We start from the raw sequence: 14,347 nt of genomic DNA, 5'->3' as shown, positions 1-14,347 counted from the left end.
GACGGACGGAGGGAGCCGGCGGAGAGGCACCGGCCCGCTGCGCTCGCCCGCCGCCGCTGCCCGTCGCCCCATGGAGCTGTGCCCGGGGCCCGCGCCGCCCTCGGGATGGGCTCTGCCGCTCCTCCTCGCCCTGGGCGCCGCCGGGCTCAGCCACGGCACCCCGCACCTGCCGTACTCGCGGCCGGGCTCCCGCAGCAAGTGAGTACCGCCCGCCCGGGGCGCGCTGCGGGACCGGCCGGGCCGGGCCGGACCGGGCTGCGGAGCCCGGCGTGCCTGACCGACATTGTCCTTCTCCCCCAGGAACTGGTGCGCCTACATAGTGAACAAGAACGTGAGCTGCTCGGTGCTGGACGGGACGGAGAGCTACGTCCAGGCCCAGTACAAGTGCGCCTGGAACCAGTTCCCCTGCGAGCCCACCCTGGTGTAAGTAGCGCAGGGGGCGACCTCGGCAGGGAGAGCGCTTGGTGGGGAGAGCCCTTGCTAAGCCCCGGGGGAGCGCAGGCCACTCCGAAAGGCACAGGGCTGTGGCAGGGGATGCGGAGCGCCCCTGGTCCCCAGCGCGCCCCGAACAAAGCGCTCGCTCATTGCGGACATCGGGCTAATGCCGGAGCTAATTGGAGCCAGATTGAGTTGCTGCTCCGCGCTGCCGAGAGGGAGCTGCGCTGGCACACCTCGTCGGCTCGGAGAGGCGTGCAGGCGGGCGGAAAGCACGCGGGCTGCTTTCCATGGGCACCAGGAGCGCACCTTGGCGCTGCTGGGAGCGCGCCTGGGCCGGAGCTGCCGGCGCACCGCCGCACTCCAAACCGGTTTTATTGCCGCTCCTCCGAGGTGCTGGATCGGCGCGCAAAGGGAGAGCCAGGAACGTGAGCCAGCGCCTTTACAGTCTGCGTGTCCTTGTAATCCAGCAAGGGGAGAGGCCAGGGCAGATTTTATGGGGGGTAATGTAAAGTTACTTGTTTGATTTTAATCTTCGTGCGTGTGACCACGTGGATATCTGTGGAGTGGCTACCTACAGCAAGGTGTGCTATAGCGGGCATTAGGGAACAGATGGCTCTCACCTGCTGGCTAATCACAGGGAAATCTTCTTTCCTCATTTTTCCACTTGAAAGGCACTAATATTTACACATTTCTGTTTGAAAGCTCTAGGCAAATGCACTCTGTGAAACCATTTCAGCATCCCCAAGAGGTTGCTGGAAAGACACGCGTAGATTGTCATAAGCTTAGACTTGGGCTGAGGTGGTGATGAAGAGTGTTTTACAATAAAGCTACAGTAACTAGCTTTTATTTTGGCATGAAACAGTGATGATGAGACAGATACTGCTAGATCCTGGGTACTACTGAAATAGAACTTCAGACACCGATGATGCTGCCACCCTGGGGTCGGTGACAATAGGTGTTGGGTGTTTGGCATTCAAATGTGCTGCTTTCTGTTTGTTTGGGTTGTTATTTTTGTTAAAACCCAGCTTTTCTCTATATAAATACTAGAATTGGAGGGGAAAAAACAAACACAGCAGACAGCTGAGTAACACTGTCTTGTGTAACTTCCCTTGTTTCCCTTTGGAGTCTGGAACTGGCCATTTTGGACTTCTGACTGAGTTTGTGGATGTGTAATGGGGTGTGCCCTCTATCCCGAGAAGTCTCTTAGTGGAGCTACAGAGCCATGAGGAGGGGTTGAAACTGAGCTCTTTAAATACATAAATCACCAAGCATTAAGATAAGGAATTTCAGAGGCGGTAAATTAGGACTTTCATGGACTATCTGCTAGCAGATAGTGAAGAAAGTGCAAAGGCATTGCTTCTAGCTCAGGAAATTCCTGCACCAACAGTGTGAGATTATTGGCAGGAGTGACAAGGGGAAGCCCAGCATGAGCAGGGGGCTGGATTGCACAACCTCCAGAAGTCCCATCCCTTCCAGATTTCTCTGTGGTTCTCTGAAATGGCATTGTCTGTCCTTGTGCTTCTAAACATCTGGAGTTGGCTGCTGTCAGAGGGAGAATGTGGGGCTGAACAGACATTTGGTCTCACCAGATGTGTCCAGTCTCACGGGGTTTTTTTGTTCTTTTGAGAATGGAATTAGATGCTTATCATAAGACTTTGTTTCCTCTGTTTGACTTTCTTTGGTGAACATCGCTGTTATTTTCTTCATAACCATAGTGGCAACTGCAGAACAATTCCTTGTTCTTAACAAAAAATATTCCTTATTATTACCATGAAATATATTTCTTCTGTCATGGCACCAGCTGATTAACACCAAGAAAAGGTGGAATATCAAAATCTTGACATTTTATTGTGTTCAAAACTGTTTATAGGTTGTCATTTTACTTTTGTGTCTGTTGCATATACACTCTCAGTGGCAGAGTAAGGAAGGTGCTCATCCAAAAAGTTTGAAATACGTGCCTCAAATCCTGAAAACTCCTAACTTGATTCCTGTGAAAAATGTTGTTTAATTCAGAAGGAGTAGCTGCCTGAATAACAAAATGTGTTTATATATGTTTGCTAGTTGATGTTCACAAAAATAGGAAAGAGCTGTAAAACAACAAAGAAATGACTGTGAGGACTTTGTGGAAATTATTCTCTTTTTTTTCTCCTTTATACACTTGAACAGAGAACTTGACATGAGCTAAATAGCAGATATTCATGGGAATAAAGTGCAGCCCCTGTGTAGTTTCCTCTCGATACCCATGGTTTTTCTAAGAGCTCATTCAGCTGCAGACAGTGGGGACAGTGAGATCCAAACCAAACAAAGAATTCCTTAACTGTATCATGGATGTGTCTGTTTTATTAGTACTTAAGTCCTATCAGGTCTATTTTTTAATCTACTGTTGGTTTATATTAGTTTAAGACTAGATTTAAAGAGCCCATCTAGTGTAGTCTGGGTTATGTATAACAATTACTTAGATTGCAGTGTACAGGGGAGCATTTCACTGCCTTAAACTTGCAGTGTACTCCTGAATTCCATGTGTTCTTTACAGACAAGGGAGTGTGTGTTGCAGATATGGATTATAGTCAGCCCTGATTTGTCTTTGAATTTTTAATTTTTTTTTAATAGAGAGATCTGGTGATTAAGCCTAAAATCATATGCATGCATGAACCCATTTTATCTACCCTTTAGGCTCATTAAAATATAATTTGTCTGAAGACAAAAACCCTAAAGCCCCCTGTTGGAATGACTACACTTCCATGATTGTTAACTGTAAATTCACTTTGCCTGCAGGGTGTATTTCCTGAAAGGTTAAGTTGAAATTCAGGAAATTATTACACTTCGTTGTTTAACTGTTTTATAGGTACTTGGGCTCAATAGTGCATTTCCTTGCTCAAAAGTTGGTGAATACTTTGGCTGATTAAGGTGTCAGGGATGAATGTGAGTTGAAGTGTGGCTGCTCAAGAGATAGGAAGAGAGTAGAAAGAAAGAGCAGAAATGCCCTTTGAAGTATGTTCCCTTTGAAGTGTGAGAGGCTCCTGATTTATTTTTCTTAAAACTGACTAGCAAAGGAAAGAGAAACTTTGTTATTAATGGGTCACTGGGCTGAAAGGTACAAAAATATTAGTGTTTATACTCACTAGAAAGAGCTTGGATGTTTTGAAATTTAATATTGCTTCATAAATAATTGACCCCTCACCGCTTCTTTTGTCATGAGTTTCCATTCCTAGCTTTCTTATGAATGGTTTGGTAACTTAATTAGCAATAACACCAACTTGTAACTAGTAGCATTATCTATTTCTAAAAGAAAAAACATGTTGTCTTTCTGGTTGGATCCTACACACTCTTTAGGGTTGTGGCTTGCTTGGGACAATCCTCTATTGTCACTATAGGTGGTTCAGGGTAGGATGCTGTCCTAGCAGTTGTTTGTTTTGCCCCTTGTTCTGTAGTGTGTGGGTACACCTGGCTGTACCAGAGGTGCATCAGGTTATGGCCCGGTGCTTTTGGGAAAAGCTACTCCTGCTAGTAAGGTTTTGATTTTAAATTCTGAAGTGAACTGAATTGGCTGAATGTTTTCTGGGACGTTTTCTGTTTCTGGACGTTTTATGTCTTTGCTACAGAACTGCAAACAAGACTTTCCCCTAAGAGGTCATAAACAAAACAAAACAAAAAAAATCTTGGTAAGAGCCTCTGGAGGTCATGCAATCCCCTCATAGCCCCCAGCTAACGCCAGAACCAGCTTCAAACTTAGATAAGGTTGCTCAGGGACTTGGAGGAAGGATGTTTTATCAGATTTCTTAATTCATGTACCAACCCCCATTAATTATGCTGAAGTGAGTGTGTGCTCAGGTCAGGTCATCTGTCTTCAGCATGTGAGGAGTGAATTTCATGATTTAGTGTAAACTTCTCATCTTAACACTAATGATACATGTATACTAAGCAAGCCCATTATTTAATTTAGAAAATGACCCAGAAAATGATGAATGAAGCAATAGGTAAATTAGCAAGACCCTCCAAATCTCTCACTGAGCAATATTTTCCAACTTCTTGTCATTTTATACTTTCAAATTATCATTAATAAGCCCAGTGCCAAACTAGTCACGATTTTATTCATGGCCCAGAAGATTCAAAGCACAAGATTGAAATTACTTTTGAGAATGTTACTAAAAGTTTTCTGCATTCACAAACATCAGAACAAATTACTACTTATGAGCAAAACACTGCTTTTAATCAGCAGTATTTTGCATTTATTAACAATATATTACTGGGTAAAAGTGGAAATTTTATAACTGAAAACCCTCACATGAGACATCCAGTTCAAGTTGAATGGCTTCATCCATCTGGCATCTCCAGAATGACCTGGGTGGAGCACATCAACCCCAGTCTAGGAACATATAGGAAATCCCCATGTAGTTTTCAACCTTCTAGCAGTCCCAGAGTAGTTTTCTCTGGGAGTGTTCTGTTGCTAGAAATCAAGCATGCAGATCAGTGTCAGAGTGCTCAGCACCAGGCAGGAGCAAACCCCAGATATACAAGTCAGCACAGGTTGAGCCTGTGTTTGCCACTGGTTTCCAGCAGTACATATCTTGTAAAAAAAACCTTTCAGGATGCACAAAAAACTTGAAGGGAAAGCGAGAGCTGTTTGATGTTTCCCCTCCAAGTATCTATAAAGGTCTTCAGGACTTTCTTTCCAACTTTGTGTATTTTGTATGAAGCAGAATTTCTTTGTACAGGCTCCAGCTAGCTGACTACATAGGGAGGTTAGCCTAGGGGCTTGTGCATTGAAAACAGTAAGGAAACTTAAAAAACTTTAGTCTCCTGGAGTGCTTGTTTGAAAATTTTTGAGATCCTGCTGGGTGTGGTAAGTTTTCCTGGCTGTCTCCCCAAGCCTGAAATTGTGCATCTCTGTCTCCACACACTGAACGCAGCAGAGTCTTTCTTTGTGAACTGGACAGGGAATTCTCATTTCACACATCATTTGAGTTTGTTGCAATAATGTAAAAAAAAAAAAAAATCCCATGCTGCTCCTCACTTCCCATTAATGTGATAACTCAAAGTTTCATGCTTTTCTGGTTTGAGAAATGTGTGACCTGGAGGTCTGGGGCCTCTTCTGTTAAGCACCAAATTGTTGCCAAAGCAATAAATTTTTATTTGCAGGGAGCTGCTAAGCCATTTAATGTATTTCATCATAAATCACCCAAATAATCAAGGAACATTTTGTACCATTAGACAGTGGGCAGTGCCACTTTTACACATTGGGGATATTATGACTCCCATCTGACTTCATTTTTGCATTTGCATCTCATCTTTCCTTTCCCTTCTGGTTCACTTTTAACTTGGTGTCTTGAAAAGTAACAGCTCTCAAAACAATGCCCTGTTTTATTCTCAAAGTTGGGGTCCCACTTAATCCCACAGGTTAGCTCTTGTCTTCCTGAAAGTATTGGTTATTTGTTTCATCTGGGTATATTTTCAAATAATCTCTCAGCAACAGCTCTTTGTAGGGCATTCTAGAAAACAGCTTATTTCATGGGCAGAGAAGCAGAAGAGATACTGTTGGAGCTCAGTTTTTCAGGCAGCTTTATCAGCAGCAGTGCTCTGCATCCTCACTTCATCTCTCCACTAGTGTAAGGTGAGAAACTTGGTCCCTGCTGTTGGGAGAGGCAGGTGCTGATGTTGTAAACATATAACCTGCTGCAGAGTTGTTCCTGTTCCATCAGTGAACACATCACATTGCCACTCTACAAAACTTCCCTGAAATCCTTTTGAAAGGGCTGTCTTTTCAGGGTTCTCCTATCCCATTCTATTTAAGTGGGATTTTAATAGCTTACTGTTGGTCTGTTACCATGTGTTTGTCTGGCATTTCAACATTGTTAATCCCAAGATTGAAGCTGTGCTTTGAGCTTTGCCACAGGCTATCTCTGGCTTTGAGTTACTGAAATGCATCCTGTGTCCTTCTTTTGCTGCTCAGAAGAAGAGGATGCCTACGTAGTGATAATTTATGAACATTAGGAGTATTAACATTTTAAACTTCTGTGCATTTTCTACTGGACTTTAGTGGTCAGCTTTTTGAAAATAAAATCCTTGGCAGCTAAGAGAGAGTTAGATAGGTAGGTATTTGTATATGTGTGTGTGAAGATTTATGTACAACAAGAAGAAATCACTAGTATGAGCCATGAGGTCATATTTCAGAGTGTGCAGCCCCTTGGTTCTTTCTTCCCACAAAAAACCATTTATCTCCCAAGAGAGAAAATTGTAGTTTGAATCTCATCTTTTTTTGATAGAAGAATTCCAGCTGAGTGGCATAAAATCCATTGTATAAGTAGTGAACAATGGCAATTTTGGAGACTTTGAAATGAAACCATGTGGCGTTGCTTGAGAATAATTGAATGGTTTTGTCTTCTACCAGTTCCTGTAATCTTATGTCCTTCTTACTGAAGAAAACACAAACTCTGCAGTAAAATTCAGCCAGATTCTCTCAGATGTATTGAAACAGTGTTCAGTGTTGAAGACAGCAAAGTACCAGAGACCAGGCTGTTGTGAGCTGACTGGGGCAACACAGTTGGCTGCTTCTTCCCCGGTACCACTAGATGAGATGATAGTTCTATTTAGGGATAGACAAATACAACTTTTTCCTTCCTTGAATGAAGGAGTAATACAATCACCTGTGCCAGGTCCCTGCCCACTTAGCAATTTCTTCCAGATGGAAGGCCATCTTCTCCCTTCGTGCTTAGTGTGAAGCCACCAAGTAAAAATAACCAATGGAAAAAAGTACTGAGTCTCTAAATGCTCATTCCTGTTTTCTGAAACATTCAGTAAAATTACAGTGCCTTCATAGTCAGATACTAAAGCACTCTTTGCAGTGACCTGGATGGGTGATTTCTTGGGTGTGTACACAGCAGGTAATGGTGTTCCTGTGGATGCAAAGTGCTTTGACTCATTCCCTTGCTTTTCTTTAGTTTCTTCCCTGTTTATCCTCTCAGCCAGTAGCAGTTTTTTCTTCAGGATTTAGCTCAGTACAGATCTGGTACAAATGTTGGCCATGCTATACATGACTGCAAAATTTATTAAGAACTCCCTTGTGGGTCTGTGCAAGCCTGGAGAAGCTGAACCTTCATGGTCATTTGCACCAGTGATGCTTGTCATAACTTAATATTTTCCACAGGAGTGCCTCAAAACTTTGTTTCTCCCAGCACAAAAAAAAAAAATTAAAATACTTTCTTCTTGTTTTTCATTATATATCTTTTATTTTGATTATTATGTTATCCAAAGGCCTTTGAGGAACTTCAGTCTGGCTGTCTGTGAGTGGGCCAGTCACTGGACTAGTGTCTAAGGTCAGTGGCATTTTTTTCAAGAAAATGTAATTGCCCAGACCCCAATGCCTGTAAAGACATTTACTAACCTACTTTATATAAATTCTGGAAAGAAAAAATGTCAGGTAAACGAAAAATAACAGTGTAAAGATAAGACTTGCTTAAGTCCTTCTGTAAGAATCAGCTTAGTGTCTCTAATGCCAGATTGAAATGGAAAATTATTTTGGGGTGCAATAGAATTCTTTTTAAATAGACGTTTGCTGCATTGTATAATTGGGATTTATTACAGCCTTGATGGCTTGCTGTCACACAATACTTAGACTTCTGTAGGTTTTATCTGTTTGCATCAAAACATCTTTTTGCTGCTTGCTATAAATGCCTTAGGATAAATTCTTGGGAGAGACACATTTTTTTCAAATTAAACTCATCTGTGGGCTGAAACACAAGCTAGCTGCTGCTGCTGCTGCATAGTGACAAGGTAATCAGAGAACACAAAACAAAGGTGGGATTTGATTCACCCTGACCCAAACTGTCTGCCCTGTATGCAGAGGGGTGAATCTGAGTGTGGGAGCTTAGACGTGCAGTGATGGTGACACAGATGCAGGTCAGTGGTGTCCAGCACACTCCGTAGGTAACAGGATGTAAATGATGACTTTAGGGTGAAATGCAGCTCTGTTTTGACTCTGCTGGGTGTGTGGACTACTGCTGTTGGCTTTCATGGAAATACAGACAACTAAAACCTATCCTTACCTACACATGGAGCACCTGAAATCCAGGTGAGTGCTGAAACGCACGGTGACAGACAGCTGCAAAAACCTACAAAGATTTTGGTGGAACTTGGATTTCTGCCACCATTTGTAGGGAATACAAATAAGCCTGCACGTTTGGGAAGCAGGAAACATGGGATCAACGGGTTCTAGTTCAGTGTTTGTGTAGCATAAACAGCCAATAAGGTTACCTTTATTTTCAGCAGAAGTATTTTCAGCCTACAAAATAAAAAATGTTTAGTCAAAATATGATTGCATTTAATTACATCTTCTAGGTAGTGTTTTTGGATGGTGTCTATATGCCAGTTCTGTGCTCCCATTGCAATACATTGGAGATTTGAATGCCTGGGACTATATAAATATAGTATAACTGTATAAATACAATTACCAGATGATGCAACTTACAAAGAATGTGTCTACATGCAATAAAAATGTTAAATAGTGTAGATTTGGTATCTTCTATTTTATAAAGACAGAAATTTGCAGGCTGCTGAAGTCATGGGAATTGTTCCAACCACTACAGAATTTTGGACCAACCTTGAAGCTGTGTGCTCAGAGTAAACATTTTGTACACTGCTTATGTAGAAACATGCTGATTCTGTGGTCCCTTCCTCGCGGTGAGGAGGTGGTGGCACTTATCTCATTGCATTTCCCAAAAGGTTGAATGTTAATATCCAGTTTCAGAGCTGAGCCATATGTTTTCCCACCAATTTCGTCCAAATGTTTCTGATTTGTTTTATCGCTATTAGGTGACATTCCAAATATCAGTGTTAACTGTTTCCTTCTGTGGTTTAGCACCGTGAGAATACTATAGCTCATTCCCCAGTGAAAATGTCCAGCATTTGCAGCAAACATGGACTTTTAATTAAAGCATTTTCCTATGGAAGTACTTCTCTCTCAAAGAAGAGGAATATTTGAGAGCTGTTGTCACCCTGTACATCTTCATTTCAACTTAAGATAATAAAAGTGCAGGTTTGTATTAATGTTCTGGGTGTGTTTTCTCATTTGATCAGCATGTTGAGTTCATGGTGAAGGTAGTAGGCGTGGGTAGGTACAAGCCTGTTGTGGAAAAACTCCTAAAAACCAGCTGTTCTTATGTTCTCTGTTGCAATGAAAGATTAGAGATGGTTGAAATTTAACCTTTATTTATGCCTTATGAAATAGTTATTTCAGTATTTAGCTCAATTCATCAAGAGATTATGACCATCATCTTGGACTTGAAGTCCACACGAGAATGGAATGACTAGGCACAGTAAATGCTGGTGTGTTATATGCAACTTCTAACCACATAAGAAATTACTATTTTTAAAGAATACTTGTGAAAGTAATTATGTTTATTTACATTTATTTGAATAGCAGAAATCCAGGTCAGCCAGAGGAAGATTTGATGTTTTACTGGTTTTGAATTGCATCGCAGCATATAAAGGTGTAAAAGTGGAGCCTCCATTTTTAAGATAATTAGGAAACTTTTGTGGACCCTTTTGACAAAATTGCCTCACTAGGTAACTCTGTAAAGATTGGCACCTGCCAGATAAACCATGTGGAACTTGATGTTACATTCCAACCAGGTATCTTTATCCAGCTTTATAGAGAAGGAACGTTTTGTCTGTCTGGCTACCTTGAGTGCGTTTTGTGTGTTTTGTATGTTTGTGATTGTGTATTTTAAGTTTGCTGTGACTATGAGTGAGTAATTGGATTCAGAATACTGCAGATTTAAATAAAGACATGTCTAATTTGTATTTTGTGATAGTTCCCAGTCTTGTGTCTTTCACGTGCATAGAATCATAAATTAGAGATGTGGTCCCTAGGAGACAATTATGGTTTATTTTGTTAGAATTGTAACCAACAACATAATTTTGTTCAGTGCTGTTAGACTGCTATATCCTAGCAAAATCCTGAAAGTCTCCGGCTCCTCCACTGAAATTCACTGAGTGAGCAAAGTTCTGACTTTAAAAAGCTTTTGTATGATTGAGAAATCCCTGGGGCTGGATGCATGCTGGTGGCTGTCATTTGTCAGTGCGACTGGATGGTGCTGTCACAGTGACACCATTCCTTGCAACTTGCACAGCAGTTGTGCTTGAAGAATGTCATTGGTAGAGAAGCTGTAACAGTGAAGGTGTGATTTTTAAGAAATTTTTATGTGACTGTATTCAAATTAGAGAAGTGCTATGTAAGTTCCTGTTTCCTAGCCTTACATGTCTAGTATTCCTGGAGGAAATGGGAGTAGATTCATTCTGCTGGACTGGCAGTACAGAGAAGTAGTTCTTAGTAAGTAAATCCCAGTTGAATTTTTGAGCAATCCATCAAGTATAGCTGTCTTCTCACCAGAGTTCAAAGTGTGAATATGAAAGCTGTTCTAGATCCAGATTTTGAAATGTTCTGATTCTAGCTTATTTTGACTCTAGGAGAATTGTGATTTAGGATTCAGGTTAATCTGTATTTGATGTACCATATCTGAAAACAAAACAGTTCCAATTTGTGTTGTTTCAAACTTGAAAGAATTTTTTAGAAGTTGACTGTTTTTCTTTTTTTTTTTTAATTAAATCCTATTTAAGCATTTTTTGCCTATTAGGATCAGGATGCGGTAAAACAAAGAAGAGTGAGAATGTCAAACATGCCTGTTTTTTATTTTTGAGATAGAGTTTGGAAAAGTTTTTAATTTTTAACATTGGAAAAATACTGATTTCTTTTTATTTATTTATATTCCTCTTTTGTATTTGGTTGTTTCTTAATATTTTTCTGACTGTTAAGTCCATCAGAAAGTGTCTATATTGATGAATATGACTACAGAGAAGGTGTTAAAAGAGAATTGTCAGAAATGTGATAGAAAATCCTCACCATGTAATTTGAGTGAAGAAGAGCACAGTTTGCATATAAGTAATTCTTACTCATTTTATAAAATTAGTTTCAGCTATATTCTTAAAACTTTGCTGGGAAAAAAGAGAGATTTGGCATTAGAAAATAACCAAAATACTGTATTTTTCAGGAAGGGGTTTGGCCCTGAAAGTAAAAAGAGGAACACACACAAAGCTAGGAGCAGTTAAGTGTTTTATGGAAATCATACAGAAGTATGTACAACCATTTCCGGCATGGGAAAACTGATCTGGAAGTTCAGAGTTTGCATTTCAGTAATGTGGTGGTTGTGAGAGAGGTTGTAATGACTTTCAAAACCACTTCAAAACACTAAAGTATCTAGCTAATCCTGTTTCTCCTGACTCTGGCAGCTAGCTGGAAGGAAAGGATTCAAACCCAAATTATCTACAGAAGATGTGGGAGATCTTTAGATAAGGGAGAAAGAAAAGGAAGTTCCTGGGTGGCCGGGATATTGTTCTCCCCAGTGGTGCCCTCTACATTGCACTCTTCTATTTAATTTTTAAAGCACTTTGCCATTGGGATTTCTGTACTTTGTAAACAGGATTCAGCAGATGTTTAAGTGAAAACTGTAGAAGAAATGATGAGCTGGAGTGAAGTCTACAGCTGTTTCATATATGGTGTTCAGAAGGTATAAAAGGACTGGAAACCCTGAGTTTGCATGCTCCAGCTTTTCAGCCAGAGTCGGAAAAGCTGACAGCCACAGCAAACCACTGCAGTCATTAGAGCTCATAGGCAGAGATAAAGCACAGACCCTGCCTTCCTCTGCTGATCCACAGAAAAACTGAATCCAGAGAGGCTTATTAGTACAAACTACTCTGGCCCAGAAATAGTTGGAAAAAAATATGATTGTCTCTAGTGAAAGTAGCTTTTACCCCTTAAATGAGAAGTCATAAACCAAGTAACAATGCAAAATAACACCAAGTATTTCCCAAGTGCAGAAATTAGTCAATGTTGTGGCAGAATTGGGAAAGATACATTTGGAAGAGAAACAAATTCATAATTAGTAGTTAATATTTTAAGCACCCCACTGCAAGTTTGTTAACCAGCTTGGCAAAAAGGGACAGCAAATGGCTGTCAATGGGGGACATTATATTAAGATTGTGTATCTGAAATATGCTGAATAAAATTGAATAAAATTTCAGCAACTATTTGCATGCATGGCAGGAGAAGATTTGAAGAGTAACAGTAAGCTTACTCTCACTCTGTGACTTCCAATAGGAAATGTTTCACAGTCTGTAAGATTTACTTCTTTCCATTTGGTAGCTGATTACTGATTTTTTTTTTTTTTTTTTGACCAGTTAGGAATTTTGGATGTTAATAGCATGCCATGTTCAGTGAAATAGGTGACTTTTCTGGGATAGCATGGCTGTTTCTGGTGCTGTTTTGTCCTGTGTTCTCTCTGTCCCAGGATACACTCCCTGTGAGCCCAGCCAGGCTATGGCTGAAACCTATTACAGAGCTCCTGTAGATTCCTTTGCTGCTGTCCTGATTTATTCTGCTGGTATAACTGTTTAGGGACACTTCAGCTGTGAAATGAGCCTGCACACTGTTCTAATCTGAAATAATCTGAAGGACAAAAGATCTGAAAAAGCTTTAGGGAAATGAGTAGCATGATGCTAGTTTAACTGAGAGAAAGGAATTCACATGAGAAATTGGGATGACTTACTGTTTCTGTGTGTTCCAAGAATACCATTTTATAGAGCTCAGGTGGCAAATCCCTGTTTTCCTCATTTTCCTCATGTCTCAATCCAAAATGAGCTGTACCTTAAATTGATTTAGGTTTTATCCAATAGCATAGGCTCTGCTTATGCTCTGCTGGGATACCACAGTGTCTGACCGCAGCTGAACACATGGGATGTGTTTCAAGGCAAGCTATGGAAGAAGTCTATGGTTAAAGAAAGTTGCACAACCAGAATTAGTTTGTAATTTATTAACTTTTGAGTGGTTAATCAGAGAAGCTCAAGGTTGTATGTACATAATGGGCGTACAGGTTTGTCTGCCAGACCCTCTTCAACTTAACTGATGAAGTAGGAAAGAGTTGATTTCTTTGTTGGTTGTAGTGTTTCATCTGATTCCTTCTTTCATGTCCTTGTCTGACTCACACTTCTAGCATTTTGTCCTTCTCAGGAATATCCCTCCCAGCTCTGACTGTGCTGTACATATGGGTTCTGAGGAATGGTTAAGTGGAGACTGTGGAAATACAAATGGGGAAAAGCAGGCAGAAGCATTTTTTGATGTTCAGAAGAGCCCTGGGGGAAGGGTTCCAATGAAAAGTTAGAGGAAAAACATTTTGAATTTGTAGTCTAAGACACTGGTGGTCACGGGTACTGTCAGTGGTGTCTGATGAGTTGTACCTTCACTTGCCGTAGTATTTTATCCCTCTGCTCATACATGAAAGCCCCTATTCCATGGCTCCCTATCATGACTGTGTTGAGTGGAGGCAGCTTTAAAACCCAGACAGAAACATTTTTTCATTTGACGTTTAAAGCAGAAAATGAATAATAGCTGTAAGTATTTGATTTTCATTATAAAAGGTCCCGAAACCTGTTTTATTTTTAACTTTAATCTAACTAGCAGCTTAGGTTATGGATTGTTTAAAATGCTCTCTGTTTTGGCAGATACCGAACGAGTTTCAGACCTCGGTACACAGTTGCATATAAGACAGTGACAGAGCTGGAATGGAGATGTTGTCCTGGCTACAAAGGGGAGGACTGCAGGGAAGGACCTGCAGAAAAGCCAAACACTGCTCGTCGTCCCACACCAGCGAGAGCTGCCGTGAAGAAAGGCACAGGTAACTTTTGTCTGAACTTTGGTATGCACAGTCATGTCTGGTTTCTTCTTTTGTCTTCTAATCATTATGGTTTCTACTGAACTCAACTGCTGTCAGGTACAAAAGCCATGTGAAAGACTCTGTGAGGTGGGGAAATAATAGCCAGGCAATAGCAGGCCTGATACAGAGAATTTCCTGAAGAATAA

The 14,347-nt window shown here is 41.0% G+C and overlaps 1 protein-coding gene across 1 annotated transcript in view; it reads left to right on the top strand.

Annotated features, from left to right (window-relative positions):
• The first annotated feature begins 70 nt into the window (after positions 1-70).
• EMILIN2 (elastin microfibril interfacer 2) overlaps positions 71-14,347 on the top strand; it is a 37,509-nt gene continuing 23,232 nt past the window's right edge. The window contains exons 1-3 of the mRNA XM_036378707.2: positions 71-198; positions 301-423; positions 13,990-14,162. Coding sequence (XP_036234600.1) covers positions 71-198; positions 301-423; positions 13,990-14,162 — 424 coding nt within the window. The remainder of the gene's footprint in view (positions 199-300; positions 424-13,989; positions 14,163-14,347) is intronic.

This window comes from Molothrus ater, chromosome 1, assembly GCF_012460135.2.
Source record: "Molothrus ater isolate BHLD 08-10-18 breed brown headed cowbird chromosome 1, BPBGC_Mater_1.1, whole genome shotgun sequence".
NCBI classification, from domain to species: domain Eukaryota; kingdom Metazoa; phylum Chordata; class Aves; order Passeriformes; family Icteridae; genus Molothrus; species Molothrus ater.
This window is presented reverse-complemented; position numbering and strand designations above follow the sequence as displayed.